General features: G+C 42.3%; 1 protein-coding gene across 2 annotated transcripts in view; it reads right to left on the reverse strand.

Annotated features, from left to right (window-relative positions):
- BZW2 (basic leucine zipper and W2 domains 2) overlaps positions 1 to 24,312 on the reverse strand; it is a 59,144-nt gene extending 34,832 nt beyond the window's left edge. The window contains exons 1-2 of one of the 2 annotated variants that reach the window (XM_075419220.1): positions 24,176 to 24,312; positions 2,675 to 2,739 (exon numbers count right to left, since the gene is read on the reverse strand). In XM_075419220.1, the coding sequence (XP_075275335.1) occupies positions 2,675 to 2,732 (58 nt within the window). In that variant the 5' untranslated portion in view covers positions 2,733 to 2,739; positions 24,176 to 24,312. Of the gene's footprint in view, positions 1 to 2,674; positions 2,740 to 9,594; positions 9,686 to 24,175 lie in introns of those variants that run through there. The other variant, XM_075419219.1, reaches the window with a different exon arrangement.
- Between the last annotated feature and the right edge of the window lie 120 nt (positions 24,313 to 24,432).

Genomic DNA, 24,432 nt, shown 5'->3' on the forward strand with positions numbered 1-24,432 from the left:
TTTAAAAGTGATTTTAAGGCCTGTCACTACAGATGCTGGAGGCAAGGCTTATCCCCTTTATTAGGTCAACCAATAGAACTGGAAGGAGTGGGATTTACAAGCCTCTCCTTCACAGTCCTCTCTCAAAAACGTTTTAGATACTCAGCACACTTTCAAACTTTAAAGAAAAAATAGTATCCTCTCCTCCCTTTTTCACTCTCTGAAAGCTCAAAAATTGTTTGCATTGTGAGACACCAATCAACCAGTAAGAACTGGTAGTCATCTGTCAGCCAGCCCACTGCCCCCAGCATATGCGCATTTCAGACCCTGCTACCAGCTGTCTGTTACACACAACAGCATACTCTCCGACAACTGAAATGCCATGTTCGATCACAGCCACTGCACTCTCTCCTACCTGGGTGAAATTTCATGACTCCCTGATATACCAAAAAAAAAAAAAAATAGTATCTTCCAGTCTAAGTCCAAGACATAACGGTCTGTGCTGCTGCTATGATACAAAATGAAAAAAATATACACAAACAGAAAGGAATAAACATTTGTCTTCCTCAGTCCTCTGCCTCCAGAAAGAAAACAGGCATCTACAATTTTCTACGCAGGATCCTCAAACATTAAGGCAACCAGGATTCCACCGTATTTAAAGAAGAGACTTTATGCTTTAAGCACATAAAGAAGTGTTTGTATGCCAACATTCCTATCAAGTCATTCAATATCCCCAATCCCATTTAAGTAATCTCTCATAAAAACCCAAAAATCCACCCCTCAAATCTTCCAGACTCTCCCCAAGTCTCGTCCCTCTTCCAGGTGGTCAACAAGTACCTATCGCCACTTCCAATCACTGTAACAGAAATTCAAGAGGTAGGCACAGAAATTACAGATAAATGCTCTTTATTTATTCTAATTCTTACTTGTATTAAAGAGAAGTCAAAGACCAAATCTGTGTTAGGAACCATTATGTCAAATATGTTGCAAAACAGGGACTGAAAAGAAAGTTCTTATGAGAATGTTTTCTAAGACAATTTTAGCAAATAACCTATGTACCATAATTGAGTGACCTAGACTGAATAATACATGGGATGAATCCAGCAGTATGTGTATCTCACTGCTTTTACTGGCTGATCCAACAGGTATTTCTTCAGAGACTGTTAATTCCACTCCTTGAGCTATCTCCATGCTGTTGCTAGTTAATGCAGTGTACAGCTACTGCATCATGTTCTAGACCACGCTGACAGAAAGGCAATGCCACTAATTACTGGAGCATCATGGCATTTATTTACAAACAATTTAGGTTTCTTTTTTCCATTAGCTATATCTACAAACATTGTACTTGCATCATAGAAAGGACATTTTCAACTTAACAGACCGCACTGGTCAAACTGAGGAAGTGATGTGTGCAAGGGAGGAAAGATGAGAGAAAGCTGGCACTGCTTTTTAACACGACTGAAACCAAACTATTCTGCGACTCTCATCCGAGATTTGTGATCATCCTAGATCTTAAGGCACTCGCTCAGCTCTTCAAACTCATGACGGAATTTGTAATTTTCTGAGCAAGTTTACAAACTCTTTTTGTTTCTCTCATCCACACTGAGAAAATGCTCTTATTTACATTTTCTGTCACCAGACGTTAAGACCGGGTGTTAGCTTTTGAACAGAAACAGGAAAGTCAAGATGGAAAAAGTCTGTTGCATGGCAGACAGGAGTCCCACCTGTCTGTGCTATGATAATCTGCTATTGCAACAGGAAAAAAAATCTAAGCCTTCTTTTCACAAACCAGAGTTGTTGATTTGGTCTTTTTTCTGAAAAAAAGTAGATCATTTATTACATATATTTTTGCTCTCTGCCTCAAAGCTTTTGGCATTCTCAGACCTCTGAACCATGACAAATGAACTCCTGAGTATAGTATGAGCAAGCAGGTCAGGATGACACTCGCTGTACAGAATACCGGGATGATCAGCGTAATTAGCACCACTTACCTTTCTTGAAAAATTGATGCAATTATACATAAGGAAAAAGACTGTTGGTCATGTTTACAGAAAAACAGTATCACAATGAGTAAAATGGGACTTAGGCAATGGTAACTGTTTTAACAGGAAAGGAAACAAACTCCACTAACACAGTAGAAATAAATACTTGTGAAAAAGGAGCTTTTTGATCTCTCTTGCTACAGAAAGCAGGGCCAATGAGATGATCTAGCCATCTCATGGAGAATACCTTTTCAGATTTGAAAGGTTCATTTATAGAGGCAGGATTGATTTGCATCAAAGAAATAAAAATAAAAATGAAAAAAGCCAGATTTTCTTTACACGACCTTTAAATAAAAGCTCGTATTTTTCTTTCTTAGTTGAAAAGGACATCTCAAGAAACACCTGAAACAAACACCCAAGAAGTTTTCTAACTCATATGCAAATACACTATAAACTCATTTAGAATCTGATTTTTCAACTGAGGCTTCTATGAGACTAAATAGCTAATAAACCCAAACTTCACAGAAAGTCATAAGATATATAGGGAAAATAATAACATTCATAGAGCTTAATTAAAAATAACATCTGCACTCTCAACCTTGCTGAAGAGGAGAAAAACATTAATCCTATTGAACTTTCAGTTATTCCACTTGCCCTGTTTCTAGTCATTTTAACAAAGATGAAAATAAAATTAAAAATGTAACGCAACCTACCCCTCTTCCTAGTTTTGAACCGCTGGCCTGTTAGCACCGGCTTCTGATTCTTATTCATAAAATTTCTAGAGAAAAAAGAGAAAGAGAGAAATATATTTTTATTGTAGCATTTACAGACAACAGCTTAATCTGCAAGCAAAATAAACATTCAGTGTGGTAAAAACCCAACATTTGAAAGCAATAGAAAGTTCTCGACATACACTTCAAGAATAATTCACACCTTAAAGATGCAGAGCACTATGATCATGAGATGTGCTTGCCCCAAAACCTGGCCCTTAGCATCTCTGTGAAAAAATGTGAAGGCTCCAGCCCAAGCAGGAAGATGATGGAGCCTCTGCCCTAGTTGCCGGGGCAGGGGGACACCCGTGGTGTCCACGCAGCTCACGGGGACGCCAGGGGGCACAGGAGCCCCTAGGACACAGGGCGGGGAGCCGTCCCGGCGGGGCTCCACGCCACACAGCTCTTGCCCTCCAGCACGTGCACTGGGCAGTCGGACTCCCAGGGCTACACGCCATCCTTCTGAAGAAATTTCTTCCGTCTAACCACAAAGACAATGTTTTAACTACCAAATCCCTCTCAAATGTTTCTTCCAAGTATCACCACACCTTAGGAACTCCTAGTTCCTAAAAATTTGTATGTGTTGTAAAAATAATAAAAGATGGCAAACTTCCCCTCCCACTCCCATCAATTTTGTGTATAAATACATAGTTACGGACCTATATGGCACATCATATAATGACAACAACAGTAAAAAAAATATTTGGCTTATACTACTTCAGACCTTAACAGCGAATCTCAACATGCAGCATTAAAAAATTTGGGATGTGATCATATATTAACGCCATCTTATCTAAAGAAAACAGAACTATTTTTCAGCTTTGGCTATAACCAGTTCAATCACACAAGACGCGGCTTGCGCAATGAGCAGCTAAGCCGACAGCTGAATGCCAGCAGCAGTAGACACAAGGAAGCTTTGCAGCACATGGCAATCGTCACGGGTCACCCCCCTGTCCTGCCAACAGCAAGTGCCAGCTTACCAGCCACCCGTGTCACACCCCGCAGGTCATTAGGTCACTGTTACGTACGATTTGCTCATCCTGAATTAAGCCTCACCATGAAACAAGCTTTGTCCTTCAGGCATGATGTTCCAATAACTTCAGTTTTACCAAAAATCTGTATTACTCCTGTTTCTCCAGTGTGGACTCTGCAGGTCTTGTTTAAAAGTACATACATTTGCCAGTGATTCTTCCCACCGCGAGCAAAGAAAAACTCCAGCTCCATGGCTAGAAAGATGCCAGTCACACGTTACTATCTAAGTCAATGCTCTCTCTACCCCTGAAAGTTCATTTAACAACTCTGTTAACACTGCTCCAGCTATAAAGCATGTTCCTGTTCACCAGACTACCTCTTCTAGTTGCAGCATCACTACTAGCTGGCCACTTCTGCAGCGCTTCAGATGTTTAACTTGGCAACCCACTGCTTTCTAGTCTAGGTCTACTATTTATCAGCAGTCAAAAAACTGCCTGCGTGCACTGGAAATAGCCAGTAAAGTTCAGAGCCAAGACTGGTTTTGCTTCCTGCAAGTCATAAAAAATACAAAGATGCAACAAGCAGTTAAACCGAGAGGTTCACATTCATCACTGAGATTTAAAGCTCTGGTTTTAACAGACCAAGGAGCATTCTGAAGCAAGTGCAACACTAAATACCCTTCTGGAAAAACGATTTGCCCATCCACAAAGAGAGTTAAAAATGGCAAACCATGACACCATGGGATCTTTTTCAGAGATCTGAAAAATCAGATCAGACTCAGAAGTCTCCTTCCCCCGCTTAGCTGTCTCGGTGGCAGAGGTGCTTTACAACTTAATTAGGCAGATAATCTAGCAGTCAACAGGGATAAGCAACAGCCCAGCCTGTAGCCAGTGATCAGCTAGATTTGACATATGTACGTGTTCTGTCTTTCTGACCTTCAGTTATTTGTAAGAGACTGATCTGTAACATTCGCTCAGGTATTTCTGATTGTTTTTATGCTTGGCCCTGATACCTTTCCTTTTGTTCTGGGTCTAAAAAAACATTCATTTCCATAGATTGCAGGAGGAGCCCATGAGGTTTGAAAAGAAAGTGTCAAGCAAGCCACGTAGCAGGTAAGAATTAATCCTCTCGTCGCACAGAGCACAAAGCTGCCGTCGGGCTGGGATCGACACTGCCCACTTCCTTAACGAATTCCTCAGGGCAATGAAATGAATGGCACCTGACCTTCACCCAGCCATACTGGTATGGTTTCCCAGTTGCCATAAAAGATATAAATGCATATGCTACATTTCTAGCACTAGACTTCTCCTTTCCTTTGATGCAGTGTCTTTTTAAACTGCGAGAAGCATTGCACACACCTGAAGCTTGCCTACCAGATTTTAAAACCATTCCCTGTGAATACAAAATACGCCCTTTAAGACAGCTGGGAACAAGATAAAAAAAAAAGTCAAAGTAAGGCTCACCACTTGTGGGAGATTTGATGAGTAGAGGTTCAGTGCAACAGAAGAGACTCTTGAATGGTTAATTACAAGGAGCACAGGATCTGTCTTCTTCTATATTTAGCTTTAAATGCACTGCACTCTAATTTGCTCAAGTGAGGGTCAAGCTTTATAAGGCGCTCCCTCAAGCCCTGGCCCAGGGAGAGCACAGGCACTTTCATCAAGAAACTACAGCACAGGCCTGAGCAAAACCAACCCAGTCATCTCCACAACAGCCCAGAATGTATCTACATTCCAAATGACACCAGGTACTGCAAACGAGATATTTAAGTCTTGTTGCCATCACGACAGGTGCCTAGATGATGGTTTAAAACTTACAAAAGTGAATGAAACACAAAAATTTCCTTTTTAATCAAGAACACACCAACAACAGCACAGAAGTGATGGCTGAAGGTTGTAAATTCAGGGTGGCAGCATATAAACTTGCACAGCTCATTTGACAGCATCACAGCGCAGCCTGCCTCTCAGGTGTCATGTAGCCATAAAGCCTTGAAATCATAAAAGACCTTGAATTAGTACATATATTCTCCACTTTGAAAGGTACAGGATCTGAGTAGGTCAAAGCCAAAGGCAAATTTTGAAATGCCAGCTAGAGAAGTCATAATGGTTTCAGAGGAATAATGATCTTAAGGATGGGTACGGGTATCAAGGAAATAACCTCAAAAAGAAAACGCAGGCCACCAACCAGACTTAGATCTCGCAGCCCAGCATCCTCCAGGATTCATATGAATTGCCAGCAGGAAAGAGAGCAAGAGATGTGGAAATGATAGCTCCTTAGCAGTCCTTTCACGTACTCCTCTCTTCTACAGAAGATGGAAGAGGGTCAGCAATAGGTGCTTTACTCTTGATTCTCCCTTTAGGATCCAGAATACAGAATCACAGAATGGTAGGGGTTGGAAGGGACCTCTGTGGGTCATCTAGTCCAACCCTCCTGCAAAACTCATGTGTTCAAATTCCATACCCAAATACTTTTTATTTTATAAGCAGGCAAGTCAGAAGCTGGGCTGGGCTAACTCAAGCAGGAGACGTCAGATAGCAGTACAGAAACAGGCACCTCACTCCAGAACAGGCTCATTTTGCATACGAACCTCAAATTGTCTAAGCCTGCTGACAACTAACTTGCAGCTAGAAAAATCCTCAGAAAAATAAAAAAATGCATGACAACACAGTTTCCCAAATTCCACTCCCACTCTTGTTAACAGGCTTCTACAAAACAAGATTCATACTTAAAAAAATACACAAGTTGTTGAGTGGGTAAATTCTCCTGAAACTGCTTGAAGTCCACAAGTTAAGCTTTCTCTACAGCTGCTTATTTACATGCTAAAGACCCTTAACACTTAAGACTGAACAACATCTGCAGTTGTAGATATCTAGACATACACGATATAGCAGTTTCTGTAACTGACCAATTCTTGTCACATAACTAACAAAAATTGTAACAGAATTAATAAAACCAGCAATAATTAATAAAATTAATTTATAAAACCAGCAATAGATGAAGTAAAAGTTACTTCAGAGCTTAAGCAAGCTTGAACTTGCTTAACAAGTTAGAAAAATGCAGTCTTTTATCCATACCACATGGAAATTCTTAGGACGATTAACACCTAAATTATCAAAAGCCTTGATAAGGTTGAAGTTTCTACCAAACTACAATACTAAAAAAATATTTGCTCTTGGAAACATATTGCTCAAGTTGAAGAAAAAAAAAAAATATACTGAAAACCTTTAACCAAACCAATACTCTTTTTCTAGGCATCACCAAAATCTCAGAATCCTCTGAGATTCTTCAAACATTAACATGCCCACGATGAATCCGAGAACGGCTGCTTCACAGCAGTGAAACTTTCTGCCCTAGTTACGGAGAGAAGGAAATCAATGCCAGATGACGTCAAAAAAAGAACAACCATTTAATAAAACTCCCTACCAAGATATAATGACTCTGTGTACACAGGGCACTGCAACAACGGCCAGGGAGCCCACGGGGGCAGGCAGCGTCCCTTTGGGCACTGCTGCATGGGATGCTGACGCGGGCATTTGATTGGCAGGGTGTTGGAGAGAGCTGCCAGAGCACCACCGACACAGCACCACCAGCTTTCACAGGAACAGATGCTTGGCAGGAATTATTTCCATCTCCTTCACTTCTTCAGACATCATGCAAGACAGGAGCACTCATCACAAAGTCAAATAATATAAAAGCATAGACGGGGAGAGTTTCTATGAAGGAAAAATCCCAACCCACATACCAAGGTCAATCATTTTTCCCCTCCAAAGTAGTGGAATATCCAGGACATTAAAGCAGCTTTATTGGATCTTTTTCATCCAGCAACGTTACTAGGCATTTTCACCCTCTCACTATTGCAGTTACAGGCTTAGGATGAAAACCTAAAGAGGGTTTTCCTCTTCTTTCAGCAGCAAGCCAAGGAGATATGTTAAAAACAAATTACCAAACTCGAGCAGCGTGGAGGAAGAGCTGCCCTTGCACTTCTGCTGGAGAGGAAACGTGTCAGCACACAGCCAGCAGCTGCCTCCGCTCCCCGGGAAGGCAGCAGGCAGCTACGTTATGAGCTAACAAAATCTGTAGGTGGAAAACTCATAAATCATTACCAGTACAGAGGAACAGAGCGACGTAAGAGGACGAGAGGACAGAGCAGATGCAAAGCAGCTGCCAGTTCTCGCCAAACCCTCGTCAGGCTTCCCACTTTCCACCCAGACACTGAGCCCCTGCGGGGACTCTCGCCGCTCCTGCTTTTCCACGGGCACTTCCCAGCGCCCAGCTGCAGCGAGAGGCGAGCGACCACCGTGCACATTGGCCACGCAGCCTGCACGCTTGCTGCAGCCATCACTGCCACGACAGCTGCGAAGCATCTTCTGCTTTCACACAGTTTTCCCACCGTCGTAGGGCTACGAAATCCACCCTGCCTGCTGACATTTCCCAGGTTTTTTCAGCATGAAGGAAAAGCGCTTTATTTACGCATCCAAGGCAGTACAATGGCTGACCTGCAACACGGAGAGTGGCTGCGATGCTCCCTACCTCCTGCTAAAGCTCACTTTGATGCTATTGAAAAATAAGGAAATGAGAAGCTCTATTTGCTGCTTCCCAGGGTCCCAAGCGGTGAGGACGAGACCAGAGCCGTGCTAAGAAGCCACCTCTCCTCTCTCCTTCCCTGCACATCTGGGCAGTCGGCAAGACCAAGCCCCTACACTTGGTGAGACATGCCTGGTTCTCTTTATGCAGGTTGGCTTGTGCTATTTCATCACCATTTTCCAACTCCTGCCCTCTGTTCCTAAAACAGAGGGTTTTTTTAAGGAGTGACTAATAACCTGGAGGTCTGTAACTTCAGCCACGGTACACGCCAACAAGAAGGGCAGCACTGGCAGCCGGAAGGTTTATCTTGCTATCTTGCCCACAGAGGCCACTAGCAGAGTTACAATGTTTGTGAAACCTTTATCCCAAAGGCCCCACTCATAACAAACAATAAAGCCAGAGCCAGGCTCTCATCACGTTAAAAACTCCTCGCTGATTTGCTGCACAAATGACCTCAATGGCAACATGCAGGGACTAAGCAGTCACATAACGATGTGCAGGGTAAATACAATCAACGTCCTGTTTTAATATTTTACATGAAGAAAAGGATACTGCTAATCTACATGTTTATTGCTGAAAAATACATCTTCTGTTATGGATTAATTTTGCTTATGACACTACAGTACACAAAGCAACTAGATACCGACCTTTGATTTCACACTTGGACGCACGCCCTAGTCACCAGTGGCTATCACGCGTAGTACCTTAAGATAGTGTTGCAGCAGGTTTTTGACACACACTGAATGCCCTGTCTATCCCAAAAGAGCCTTCCAGAACCTCTTAAGGCACTTAATATTTTTTATTATTTTTTTTTTTAATCACAGGACAGTGTTGTTCAACAGTAAAGAGTAAGTGTCCACTCCAAGAAAAGTACTTGTCCTTTATTAGTATGCCCAGTGGGAGAGAGAAATCAAAGAGATGAAACAACTGGAATTGGTTTCATCCTGCAGCAAGTACAAACAAATACCAAAAGAGAATGAAGCTTACCACATATTAAATAAAAAATTGTGCTCATGCAAGATTCTGCAGCCAAGAACTGTGCATGCAACCTATGAGTAGTTATCCAGTTGAGAAATAACAAAAATGAGAAGACAAACTCACCAAAATTTGCACTATAAATCTCATCACCTAACTGCTAAATTAGGATGCACAGGAGGATGTTTCTTGAAAAACAGTCAAAACCCCCCCCTGCCACCAATTAGCGTACAATCACACACTGCATCAGAGATCCAGCTCACTTGCACGTATTTCAGGACAGGAGGTATTTCTTAAGTCACTAACTACGAATTTCTACAGAAGCAGCTCACCTGAATAACAAGCTAAAAACAAGACAAACCTCCCATGACCGAAGCACTCCAGCTGCACTTCACAAGATCAAGAGAACTGTAGATTGAGCCACTGGGGCAACGGACTTTTGCCTGTTGTGATCAGCAACCATATGAAATATGCAGGAGGCATGGCACAGTCAGTAAAAAAAAACAAACAAAAAAAAAACAAACAAAAAAAAGGCGAAAAGAAAATAGTTCTTAATCATTGACAGTTGAAAATACAAGTCAAGAAAATCAAATCATACACTTGGGCTGACACACAAGAAGTTATTTTTCAGTAACAAGGTTTCTTTGAGCAACTAAGAGGAGGAATGAAATATAATTCTTCAAGGACAGGGTATTAGTAGGAGCTTTTCTCAGGCTGCTGCGAGCTCTCTCCGGCTGCTGAGAGCTCTCTCCGGCTGCTGCGCTCCAAACTGCAGTACCCTGAAATAATGGAGAAGGTGTACTGCTACAGATCATTTCATAACCAATTAACACTCATTTTAAGGCGACGGCTAGTCATCTAACTCCAAGCTTGCATGCCTTGCCAGCAGAAAAACCTCTTAGAAAAAGAAGGGGATAAAAAGGATCAGCAGAGATGAGGGTGAGGTGAACTCAGAAAACAAGCAGAAGATGGTACTCTTCCAAAGCTAATAAGGGTTTTTCCTTTAGCAAGACATCACTTTCAATGGACTGTGTAGATGTTAGAACAGGATTCTTGAATTTGGACGGACATTGGATGTGCTGTTTAGCCTGAAAAATGCAATCATCTCAGCAACTGCTGTAAGAGGTGATGTTACTGAAGGAAAAATGGTGTCGCTAAAATTCTACAAAAGTTATTATAAAGGTACTGCTGCAATTGAGCTGAATCCTTCATTAATGTTTGACAGAGAGCTGTACTAGCCACTGTCCACAGTACACTTGGAAAAAATCATTAATGGAGTTACTTTATAGGCTCCCTCTGAACCAGGTCTCCAATGAACTAATAAGCACAAGTATTCAGGCAAAAACGTGTTAAAAAAAATACTAGAGAGGCTTCATTCCTAGCAACAAAGTCCATCAGACACAAGACAACACAAGAACAGCTCAGTAATGAAGGCCATTGCAGGAAGAGCAGCTCTCTCATGTAGGGTACTACTCCTCTGCTCGAGTCCCCCGTTTCTCTTTTTTTAATGTTATCAGCCCACTGAAAGTTATATTTTTACAGTGTTGATCCTACTCACACAATTCCAGTTTCACAACAATAAAATCAGAAGATATGCTGCTTCTATTTTTCTTGCTACCTCAAAGCTCTGAGCAGCAGCAAAAGCACAGATCACCAGTGTCTCCAGGATACAGCACTGCAGCATTTGAAAACCCATCGTCAAAATTACAAGGGCTAAGCTTAAAAATAAAACAAACAAAAACAAAGCGTGCATTCTCTAGAAAGCAATGCTTCCCAGTTGCTAAGTTTATTATTTCATGAACTAAATACAGTAATTGGAGATGTATTAATAGCCAACACCTCTTACACAGTTGCAATCAGTGAAGGCCTTGGCTTTAATAAAATGACAACTGCTGTAAGCAGTAAAGCAAGTTTTAACTTAGAACTCCCTAATTATTTCTTCAAAGCATGTGCAAGGGGAAGGAGTTCACCAAGTTAATACATGGCTTTTTACCTGCAGGACAGTGAATCACCTTCCAGATACCTGAATTCTGATGCTTCTGGCTAAAAAGAGATGGCACAAAGAGCCAGCAGTGGAAACACAGAACGCTTTGCACCATGTCAGCTATTCCAAGCACACCAGCTAACACTGATTATGCTGTTAGCAGCATTCACCTGGATGGAAAAGGAGTCCATAACTGACTTGTATCACTGCATCCCAGAATCAGTCCCACTTTCCCTGCGGCTGCTTCCTCCTCCTCAGAGCAGGTTGAACATTTTCACAGAACACACTAGTTTTGGTAAACAAATTCCTGGAATGGGGGATAAAAGTAGTCAATGCTCAGATTGCTTAAACTGCAAATAGTTATTTTCTAGGCAGTGATGGATATAAATCCTCTCAGACCAAGCTGAGATAACTCCATGGCAATAGATATTGATTCACATCCACAAGCTGGCTGTTGGGGAAAAAAAAAAAAACCCAAACCCCACCCGACAGTGTATGGCACGGGGTGCCTACACAATCAACTGTTACCCTGGGTGAGTCAGAAAAATAGCTATTCGAGATTGTACATGCAGAGAGGGGGAACCTATCCTACCCACTGCTTGGCAGCTCACATACCAGGGCTCTCAGCCTGACTTCAGAAAGTAATTTCTTCACCTCTGCAAGGAAGCCTGAAAGCTCTTGGACAAATTCATGGACGAAGAGTCCATCAAGGGCTATTAAACACAGGGATGATACAACCTTCTAAGCTGAAAATTGCTGTAAGTATGACAAAAGCATGAAATGAAATGTAACGCTCCCATCTATCTGTATTTTACACCACCACATCCTTTCTTTCCCATCTCTTTTTTTTTTTTTTAACCACACCTACTAAACTCTACAAGGTCACTTTCAGAGACCAGACTCTGGACTAAAGGCTAATTTCACCCAGTAAGTCAAGCTTCTGTCTGAGGCCAGGTAACTCAAAGGCATAATGTATCCCACATAGCTCCTTCTCACTCTGTACTTCAAGAGAGGCTGTCTCTTAAATCCACCATCGCACAGGAGAAGCATTACTCGTCCATGACAGCATACTCCACTCGGGAGTACTACAACAACAGCACTGAGAGCTGGGCAGCAATTCAGCAAGGCCAGGGGAGGAGGAAAAGTAAACAAAAATCCCAGGACTGATCTGGGTCAGGAGGACTTTAGGTTGCTTGAGATGAGGAAAAACTTTCAAACTAGTTGTCTTCAGTGATGAAAACAAAAAGCTTTGAGCCAGTCTGTAACGAATACTGTGACTCAAGTCACACAGTTCTTCCCAGCGATTCGGGATGCCCAGCATCGCGATGGTGAGCATACTGTAACGACTGGTAATAAGAACCACATTGGTATTGTGATTGAACTGTGTATTGCAAATGCTTTATTCTGTTACATGTAACTTACATTTGTATCATGTTTTCAGTATATTTTGTATCATTACACTAAATCACAAATCCCATGTAACATCATCTATCTTTTGATAAGTAAATTAGATACTAAACATCACACCCTCCACATGTGGAATATCTAGAAGAAACTGGTCTGAGAATATTGGACTCTGCCACTGTTCACACATCAGAAGACACCGAGAGATCCGTCTTGGTTTGGTAACCAAAAAGCTCAAAAAACGTTAAGCAACCACATATGGCAAAGTTTCCTCTATTTTGATATAGCTTCTATGGACATAGTGCTCAAAATACCACATCTTCTCTGATTTTCAACAGCTCAGCTTCCCTTTTCTTAATCTTCTTCCATGCTGTATCTGGACATAAATGGCATTAAATGCAACACTTATCTGAAAATATAAATGCATAAAATAAAACTAAGAACATGTCTTTGTTGGTAATCCAGATTCAGGAGACTTTGAAGTCCATCAAACCAACCCAAAGAATTCACAGTCTATCTATCCAGAGAGCATTGCAAGCAATGGCTATTATGAATGCTACGAATGCACCTCAATAGTTTCGCTCCTCAAAAAGATATATTTATACGTAATTTTGATCACAGTTGCAATCAGACGAAAACTCAGTTCTCAAAAATACATTTATATACACAGGTGGCCAGAATCTCAGAATTAAGAAACATTGCCACAAAAGGAAGTAAAATAAAGTAGCAATATAAATCACCCGAGCTAGAAAAAAAAGAGTAATTAGCCTGTTGCTTCACCAATTTGTTTCTATTTTTCCGTATTAGCATCATGCGCTAACAGCATAATCACATTACAGAAAGCTAGAAGCTGAGTGAGAGACAGACATCTGCTTCACCCAGATGCAGACCAGAGCAGGTATGTAATATTTTACCCCACTCCACCACAGAGGCAGCAGATCCCACCCGCAGGCAGAATCGTTTACACTGCAGTGGCTCCTGAAGCGCTTGGTGCCCACGCACTGGAAATGGAAGCATGGACAGCTGTCAGTCAGCTCAGTTCAGTGCAAAACCTGACAATTTAGTTGATGCTGTTAGTTGTGAAGCACCACAACCTATTTCAATGTCAATCATTTTAGGAGGCAATCAGCTAAGCCAAAACCGATACCCACTTAACCTGACTGAAGAGCCAACTGTCAGAACACCAAAATGGGGTGCATTTGACCTAACTTTAAAAATGAATGATGACAGACACCTAAGTCTGACCCTGTGACCCTCACCTCAGTTCACAATCAATGGAAAAAGTAAACATTTCCAGAAAACAGCTTATCTAAAATATTCTGCTTGCTCATCTTAGGGCGAGATCTTAAGGGGGTCCCTTGCAAACAGCCTCACAGCTTCAGCTTTAGGCATTTTTTAGATATTTGAACTAGATCAAACTTTCTCCATCAGTTTCTACAACACTGCAGCAGAAATTCACACCTACAGAATGGCAATCCTGTGTGAACGCCTACACCTCAGTGACACCTGAAAACATCTCAGGCAGAGTTAAGAGTATAATTACGCAGCCAAAACTAACAGTAGAACAATTACCAATGGTAAATTATTCAGTTCTGTAGTTAATTCAGTAGACCTGCTTGTGCATCTTCCTGAAATGATTCACAGAGTTTCCATTGCTGGCTGAGAAGCTTCAAAACCCAGTGCACCACAAACGCGCTGAGAGAACAGGCTCAGCGTCAGACCACAACCACTCCAATTTCTGAAGCCAAGCATTACTGCAGGAGTTACGGATTCCTAACCGGAATAGCTTTAATATCTTTTTTAATGGGCATAAAACATCACTACACCAGCCAGCCTGGCTTCCTTTGGCAGAAAAGCATACATCCGCTCTGCAGTTCCTTGGGCAGTATCAATGTCAGCTCAGCACAATGAAATTTGACACTATTAATAGGAAAATCTATTTTCTTATTTACAGCATCATTGTTCATGCACTGGAAAGACAGTATCAGCAACCTCCTTTTGCAGGCAGCCTAATAAAGGTTCCACAGGATGTACACCTGTAGGTGTACGCGTACATATGTACATGTAAGAGTAGGAATGCCATTAAAAGTGACGTTAGATTTCTACAACTCACTTCCCACAAGGATGTAAGACACAAAGAACTGAAAAGATTTATTGACGAGACAGCTAAAGGATTTATTTTTTTTTTCCTGGAGTGAGAAAACGCAATGAAAGGCTTGGCTGGTTTCTCTGAGGACTTCAGAAAGACATGCCAGTTAACCTAGGGCTTGAATGTGGATCCAGAAAAGGATTCTACAAAATACATTAACCTTCAGTGAAAAAGGGGCATATACCTTTCACTGCTATACCTCTGTCCTTGTGAAAGGAACAGAAGCTTTTCAAAAGCCAAAACACTGTTAACAGCTACTGCGTCTATCATACAATAAGGAAAACAAAACAAAATTATTCCTAATTTTAAGAAGTGAACTGATGTTAAATCCCAAAATGTAGAGCTGTTCAGTCATGGATACAGCCTAACTCTCAGAGTCAGCAAACTGACTGTTAAAGTCCATTCAGACCAACGCATTTGCATCTTATTGAGAATGTTGCTCCGCCTAGTTTGGTATCTTCTGTAGAGCTGAAAAACTTGAAAAACCTGGCATATGTTTTTTGCTAATGGAAGATAAAACGCAGAGGTAGGAGAACTGCCAATCTGAATTTATTTTTTTAAAAATCTAAAATAAAAACACGCAGATATTCAACATGACTCTCAATCAGAGGCTTTGCAATAGGGGGTAATTTTCCTCTATTCTTGACAATGCTGCAAAAATAAAGCTGATCTTTCAGATTAAGAATATGTTGATATGAACCTTTATTAATCGATTTTTGAGAACACCAATTAAGGTAGCTATTCAGCAATCTAATACCTAGTTATTAACAGGAATTGAGTAATTTATACTGGGATTACAAAAAAAAAGTAACAACAACGTTGAAAAGAATAAATGGAGAACATTTTGGTCTCCACTAGGAAAACAGTGCCCTTTTCCCCATCATGGACATCTTGCTCTCCCTCAGCTTCAAACGACATTTTTTGTGTGTGTGTGTGTTGTCTCCTCATACCATAACACTACTTCTGACACCTACCAGGTCAGACTGAAAAGGTCAACAACTGTTTAAACTGAGACGACAAGCCAAAGGGAAATGGGGAAAGAATCAGACCTTCCTATACCCAGGAAACCAAAGCAACACTGGGTGGTCACTAAGCTACTAAACTAATCCTAGCATCAAACAGGCTACCCATGAAATGCTTTGGCTTGACACATTTGGCTTTGGGGACCTGTGCACCACTGCTTACAGATGAAAGTTCAAGAATCGCATGACTTCATCACATGAGAGCCTCAACAGTCTGATGCCTTGATGATTCAGCAGTGTAGGACACTAAACAACCAGTCCGCTATGGTAAGGAAGGATCTTGGAGGCACAACAAAAATGTAAATAAATTGACATATTGATAGCAGGGTGTGTTATGAAGAAGGTACCATTACTTTTCAGCATACACCAATAAACATTTTAACAGGAATAGAAAAACTGAAAATATAAAGCTCTTCCCTTGACTCCTATGGAAAAGTAAATTATGAGTATGTTTTCCTTTCTCGAGTGCAAGGAAGAGTCTTCTAATAAAGTTCCGCAAAACAAAATAGCCAAATTCAGAACCTGGCAAAAGACCTCACGCACTTGAGCACGGGAGGAGCAGGTGCTTCCCTGCGCTGGGAAGGGAGCTGAGACTGATGCGCAGGATGAGGAACCTCCAGGGCAGAGCCAAGGATTCAGGTGGCCCTGGGGACATGCTGACTGGGGCCTGTTTTTGCCACAAAATGTAGGAAAAACCCCATCTCAAGCAGAATATGGGATTCAACAGCACCACACCAGCCTTACAAAGCACTGGCTGATGGTTTGGGGAGCCTCAGGTCTTGGTGACAAGAAACCATATACTAATATAGTCAAAGCAGACCTAAGACAGAAGGAAGCCTACCAGCACGGGCTTCAGAAGTACCTCAGAGAGGAGCACAGACACAGGACAAAACCAGCAACAAGACTCTAACCAAACTCATCACATCAGTATTGGCTCATACAGAGAGGGTTGCAGACTGAGAAGAAATTCACCATCCTCTCTTCACCTTGAGTATTTAAAACAAATAACATACTTTGTTTTTCTAATTTGCTATCACTTGAGGCATGAATGGTAGTGAAAATAAATGATTAGCCCTGTATCTGCTAACGCTCAGCACACGTTCCTAGGATTTCACCTCCTGTGCCTTACCAGAAGAAAAATGACTCACATCTAACTCGAATGCAGTGAATGACTTATTTCCTCTTCAAAAAACTTTCTAGAGAAGTAAGGGATTTTACTTATGGAAACAAAATCTAAAATGAAAGGATCAAAGGATCACTGAAGCTTGTAAATTACAAACTTGAATTGCTTAGACTTCTTTTTCTGTCTGAAAAGAAAACGCATTTAAGGAAAACACATGAAATAGTGGTTATGACAGTGAAGCACAACCCCAAATCCATATTTAATTGTTCTGCCCACAGTAGTTGAAGGAGCTGTAGAAGGGTGTAACTCGTTGGGATTCAAGACACCACAGGAGATGCCTCCTTCCTGTGTCCCTGACCAACCTCTCTGTCCCAGACTGTGCCCAGCATTTTCCTTGCCTGACCCGTCTGTCCTCAATTCTAATTCTCACGAGAGGTAATCCCATCCTCTTTACAGGCTGACTAAAAGCAATAATCTTTGTCCACTACTACGAGTCTGCAACAACTGCAAGCAATCTTTATACAAAACTCCTTCATCTGACCTAAGAATAACTCAGATTTTGCAGAACAAATCCTTATACAGGAATCCAAAATATACCTATGTATGAAGTACTCAAGGAATTTTAAAATTTCTACAGAAAACTCTATGTGAATACTACAGCCAGACCACATTTCTAATTTCAAAAGCTCTTACATGCATAGCAATAAACAGCTCTTACAGACAAAGTCCATATTATGGTAGGAATTACGACTGATTTACCTCCTGGAAACACTTTCCTGACTTCTGGGAATTTTAAAACCAAAATACATAATTAGACAAAAGATTACTTGTTTTATATGGCACGTGTGAGGAAGTTTTTTTACTATATTAAAATGTACTTAGTGATAAAACCATATCTAAAGATGGAGTGGGAACAAGACTGAACAACAGGAAAACAAAACCCAACCCTCTTACCAAGTGTATCAGCCACTACCCAAGTTTCAGCTTCTGTACCGACTCATGGCCACCTTACCTCTTAACTCTCTCCCCTTTGCCTAGGAAGCATGCACCAAGCACCTCCTAGTCTTGCAATGGGATCTATGTCAGCTGTGATCTACAGCCACTTGCACCAATCCAAGCCCATCGCAAAACTGTGATTCAAGTCAGAAGGTTTACCAGCAATCTGTTACAAATACATCATTTCCCTTTATTGTGCTTGCACTATACAACCACACTTTACAGAAGACCAAAGCTGTTAAATCCTGAAACTCAAGTGTTTTGGTCTGCTCTCAGCCTTACAGCAGGTAAGAACCATGAGGAGTACTATGCCACCATAAACATGGCCACCACACCACTGTGCCATCCCTTTGGTCACTGGACTCTTTCTCTATTTTGCTTTTTATTTTGGAATAGCTTTTATTTCGACTTTTGCAGTCTCTTACAAGATCTACAGCTATATTTAAGAAATATGGTACAGCAAGCTGAGAAGGGTTTTCAGGCATGGCAGAATATTATTGCACTCCACAGATTTCCCTCTCTAGGGAGAAGCAATAGATTTATTCCATTTGTCAGTTTTCATGTTGAAAATAGGAAACACACCAGCATTACCTGCAAGTGATATCCAAGTATTCTAGTTATCTTTGAACAGACAATTACTATTTTAAATTAACAAGTAAGTACTGCTGCAGTTGAGGGGAGTACTCATATTTAATCAACAGCAGATCACACGTAAGAAGAAATCAAACCCACAGTTTAATGGGCAACCATGGCAGTTCACTGGTGAAATTTATTGCATGCGACGTATTGGAATGGAATTACTTTACCTGTATGCTCAGGCAGTGAGACAGATACAGGTGACAGCCCATTGCCTTATGTGCAACACAGACATAAGAATTCTTGAATTTGGACAGGAGGAATGAGGACATAAAATAAGCTGAGGAGTAAAAAATGAGGTCTCTTAAAACAATCTGAACGTATAAGCACTTATCCATTCAATGCGTGATCTTATTCCTCTGTCCTAAACAATCACCTTCAGCCTGCAAACAGGTACGTGGATCTGTAGATGATCTTATTACACAAGCAGAGTTTAAATAAACTTACCGTACATTAAAAAATTACTCACAGATTAGATACAATTAGATATGTCTAACCCAACTGCCTCCACCATTCTTCACCAGATACAAGGTTTGATTGTCACTAACTGCTGTTGACACGTAACACTCCCAGTGACTTTATTTTTCGTAGCATCGCACTCACGACTCCCAAAAGGTGAAGTGGGGTCTATACGTGCTGTAAGGTTTTTCAATGTCCTTTTACACAGAGATACAATTCCTTTACAGCTTTATGTAATTTTATTTGCTTTACCTCTGACGTTTTGAATTTATTTTAGTAACACCTCTCTGAAAAGCCATTGCAAATCAACTTTCACAGAAGCCGTGCCAATGCATGACTGTGTTACTGCCACCTCTTGCAAAGCTTAAGTGAGAAAGAGCTTAGTCTCGCAAAGGTGCTCAGCTGGCCCTCTGATACATACTGCTCTGCAGTCACTAAACACACCTCAGTCCTTTATCAGCATAAAGCTGCTTTTTCTGTTACACTTACAAAAAAATTAAAGTACGTACGTACATGGAATTCATATGCATGAAACAATTTGTTTAAAGCTTGGATTTTTCCTTGATCAGAAAGAATCATAATGACTTAAAGCCTCATGTGAAAAACAACAAAGATGAATTGTCTGAGCAAGTTGTTCATATCAGGACCATCTAGAACAATGAATTAAGAGAATATGAAGTCAACCTGCAAAGAAACGATTTTTTTTTTTCCTAAATTACAGATCCAATGTTGAGTATGTAAGTGGAGCAAGGGCTACACATATCTGGTTTTGTTAAGAAAGGAATGCAGATTTTTTTTTTTAAAAGCAGCTTTTAACCAGGTAAAACCAATTTGTCTAGGGCACTCACATTGTCTCATCATCACAACACCTGAGCGCCTCAAAACTTCTTCTTTGCACCGTTAACCCCCACTATCTGTGGGAGGATTACGTGGGTTGCCCTTACATGATCAGCAGTTAAAGATATACACAAAAATAAAGGCATACACTAAAAAATGCATTTTGCAGCCCATACAAACTTGTGAGAAGTTTTCTCTAAAGAAACCTCTGTAGATGGCTGCTATGCTGGCCATATTCCGGGTGCAAAATTGCCAAAGATGGCTCTGCTCAGCCAGACCCGATCTAGCAGCAAATCACCAACACTCATGCTCAACCAGACTAATAAACACTAATAAACACTATCAGGAGGACTATACCATTACACCAACCTTCAAGTCCCAAACTGGTACTTTTGCAGTGCTGTGTCCTGTATTTCCTGCTGGAGAACACTGCTCACCTCAACCCTGCTTACCCAACAGTCTGGACCAGACAATCCTCTGGAGGATACTTTGCTGTCCTTCTCTCCCATGCACTTGAGAATCCTTCAAGTCAGGGTTCAAGAGAAGACGAAGCAAGCACAGATCTTGCCTTGCCAGGCTTTGGATACAGCAAGAGTCAAATGTTGGGATTTGCTCCTAAATTTTAGAGCGCAGAGAAAACCTAACTTTATGCAAGGTCCCACAGGGAACTGGTAGCAGATTGAGATCTCTATTTAATGTCTCAGACGAGCACCCTGGCTATAAGAACACCTTGTCATTCAAAGATACACCTTTTGTGTTCAAACACGTATCGTATTTGCCACTCCCTGGCTGCTTTCAGTTAGTCTTTCGTGGTCTTTTTATAATCCACCTTTCGGTACAAAACAAGACTTAGCAACGTTGCCAGATCATATCATGGATCCAGTGGCTGTCCTGAGACCCAAAACCAGATGAAAACTAAAAAAAACCCCTACTTACAATAAAATAAAAATACTTAAGGAAGTCAAAGAGTTACACAATGCCCAACAACTGGGGGGAAAAAAGTAACCTATCCACAGATTAGTATCTCTGAGATCTGGGAGGAAAAAACAGAGGATGTTTCCAGCAATAAAAAAACCCTTGAACTTGCATGAACTTGAACTGATCTAAACAAATAATCCTATTAGCTACTCCTGACTTTGGCCAGGATAAAATGACCAGGATTGGAGACAACAGGACCAAAACCCAGTGAAGGTCTGTCTGAAAGGCTCAGCTCCACGTGAAGGAGATTTCCCACAGCCCAGGCCATGCAGAAGGCAGAACCATTTTACAAAAACGCACTCAACAATATGAAATGGCTTTTATATAGCAATGATTAAACAGATTTAAGACTTCAGCTTGGCAAAAAGACAGCGGCGGGGGATAATATAGATCTGTCAAGCCATGACTACGCATTAAGGGTGAACAGGGAACAATTCTTCATCATGTCCCAAAACAGGAACTGAGGGTTGTGGGTGGGGAATAAAGTGAAACTGTGAAGTAGGAGGCTCAAAAACAAATAGAGAGAAGTCCTTTTTCAAGCAGCTGTGGAAATTATAACCACAGGATGCTGCAGATGCTGAGTTTACCGAAACTGAAAAAACTCCCTGCAGGTGATCCAATACAAAGGGAAGTCTTTAGCTGTGACCAGTGGGATGGGAGCTAGGAAAATAAGTCATAGGAATATCAGTACTTGTTTGACCTGTTAGTTTATTTTCCCCTAGATAAAATGCAGTGGGTCAGACCAAGTTTCTGATTGTGCTAAGCCCTGGCATAGAAAGAGGCTATAGGACCGCTGACCCATGTTACTGCTAGCAGAGCAGCAGCATGGCCATAATTCATGCAAGCCTCCAAGATGTAAGCAAAGGTTTGTCATTGGAGAGAAAATGGCTTGAAACCAGTGAAACCAGCTCAGAACCTCCTTTTCCTTTCTTCCATGTCCAAAGACAGAGTTTCAACGTGCACTCTCCAAGGCATAAGGCAGACTCTTCTCTCCTAACTTCAGCTAAGAAACAGCCTATTGTTTTGTATATTCACCAAAAGCGAATGTCACTCATTTAAAGAAAACCTTGTTATTTTCTTGCATGAATTTTGCTCCCAAGAAAATAGGCAGAAGACACCAGGTGCTTAGGAACACCTATACATTTATTACAATTGCCACCATTAATTCCCATGAGCAGACTCATACACACTAGAACCAGCAAACCGCAGGGGAAAAATGTCACCACTTGTACCTGGCTTCACAAATCAGAAGTACGAGATGTATCACCTGACTAGGAAATAAGGAATTTTTTTATACGTAATACTTATAATTGGAAATTCAAATAATATATCAAGTCGCAGCGAGGTTAACACTTCCTTCTCCCTCCATTACACTCCAAACTCAAATTGTTAATTACCGCACAGTAATACCCACAACTTAAATATGCGAAACAAACAGACACAGTAGATAAAAGAAAATGCACTAAGGGGCAAGACACAAAGGTACAGAACCTACATTTTCATGTTCCCGTTCCCTGCCCTCACACAGACTCCCTGCGCTGCCTTGGAAGAATCACTTGCTGCCTCCATGCTTCACATTCTGTACATAAAATGGAGGCAACGCCACTCCATTACCTCACCACGATCTCGCAAGGATAAACTGAAGATTGTGAAATGTCCGCAAACTACTAGACTGAAGGTCATACAGAAGCCTTCCATAGGTAAGAGGAAGAAATATTTTTAACGAGCGCTGAGGTATTTCATCACTCTTACAGATGGAGCACTCCTGCAGTCTTTCACCAAACGAGCTCCAGTGAGGCTGCTGAGGAAAAACTGTTTGCCTGTTTAATCTGTGAACTAGGGTGCTGTGACAGTACTGACATTCTCACATTAGAAAAAAAGGAACATACTATGCATACTTCTGTGCATTGAATGACTAACACTTTTTTTTTTTGTAATCTGAAAGGAAGCTTGTAGGCTCTTGTTATTTAATAGTGCCACAGAGATTATTATCAGCGCACTATAATATCACAAAATTTGTTCACAGCATGTAAAATTCACACCCTGCAGTGAACCAACAAAAGATCATTTAAACCCTCATTTCAGCCTTCACGGTTCAGCCAGTGACAGACTTCTGCTAGCAGTACATGGGGGTATCTCTCTGGACTAGAATATACAAAGCACTTCTGTCTCGAGGGCACTGCCTTCACGGTATTTTTGGTCTCCCACAAAAGAAGTCAACGGAATCTGTTACAACCGCAAGTCCAAACAACTCCTCTATTTCTACTTGTTGATTCAAGTGAAACTAGGTGGTGGTACATCCCTGTATTTCCATAATTATTAAAACCAGGAAGACACAGAAAATTTGACGGCCTTGTTAAAATAAAATCGTATCACTTTTTGGTTTTGCACCCACATAGTTAAGAAGATGTGCTAGATTTAGACAGCGTGCTCCTCTGTGAACCAGGAGGCACACAACGGGACTTCCCCGTTTCTGAAATTGTGTCACGCAATTCACAAATGTGAAAACGGAACAAGGTCAGTATTTACAAGAGGTACTCCAATAAATAAGAAGCCACGAGATAATCTGCAAGTACTAAGGACAGAAAAAAAAAAATCAGCTTGCTGATAAAGCAGTGCTTTCAAAAACCAATTATCGGAAACATCAGGTTCCTTGAAAGAAAGAAGATAAAAATCATACACTGGAGAGCAGGGCACGGGAGGGTAAAAAGGCAGCACCAAGTGCCAGGGTTGTGTTTTTCTCTCTCACACAAACCCAGGCAGAAAGCAACGACGATCAATCCCGGCTCCGGCGCCTCGCTAGGGATCCGCAGGACGATCCCGGCGCCTGCCGAGCTCCAGCCGGAGGAGCGGGAAGTCGGACCCGTAACAAAGACGACGGTTTAATTTCGGAAAGGCGCTAACAACAGGCACCGCTCTGAACCCCCCAGGGCGCGTTACTCCCCCCCCCCAGCCCACCAGAGCCGGCTTCCCGCCGGAGACACGACGCCGGGGCACCGCCGGGCCTTCACTCGGCCGCTGCAGCCCCACAAACGCCCTTCCCTGCCGAGGTTAAACCACCCCACGCCGCGGACCGATGCCACAGCAAGGCCGGAAAGCAGCCCCGCGGAAGACCGGGCCCCGGGGCTGCCCGCCGCCCGCCCAGCGCCGCCCGTCGCGGGGCCCCGGCGCTTCCGGCCCGCTCCCCCGCAGCCGCCGAGGCCGGGCCGCCCGCACCCGCGCGCGGGCTTCCCCCGCGGGCAGCCGGTTGCCTCGCCCGCCCGGTGCCTCCCCGCCGCTCCCGCCCGGCGGCGGCCACGCTCTCCGCCGGGCGGCCCGGCCGTACCTGTCCGGGGGTTGCGCGGTCCGGGGAGGGCAGAGCGGGCGCGGCGGCGGCGGCGGCGGCAGACAATGGAGGAGTGAAGGACGGACACATTGACACACGGGCTCCTCTGCGGCCGCCCCCTCCGCCCGGCCGCCCCACTCCCGGCACCTCCCGGGGGGGGATCGGAGGAGGAGCGGAGGGAAACCAGAAACTGGGGGCAAAAGAAAAGCAAAACCCCTTTCCCAACTGCCAAAACAGGGGCGAAACAGGAACAGTCT

This window comes from Opisthocomus hoazin, chromosome 4 (genome assembly GCF_030867145.1).
Source record: "Opisthocomus hoazin isolate bOpiHoa1 chromosome 4, bOpiHoa1.hap1, whole genome shotgun sequence".
Taxonomy (NCBI): Eukaryota; Metazoa; Chordata; class Aves; order Opisthocomiformes; family Opisthocomidae; genus Opisthocomus; species Opisthocomus hoazin.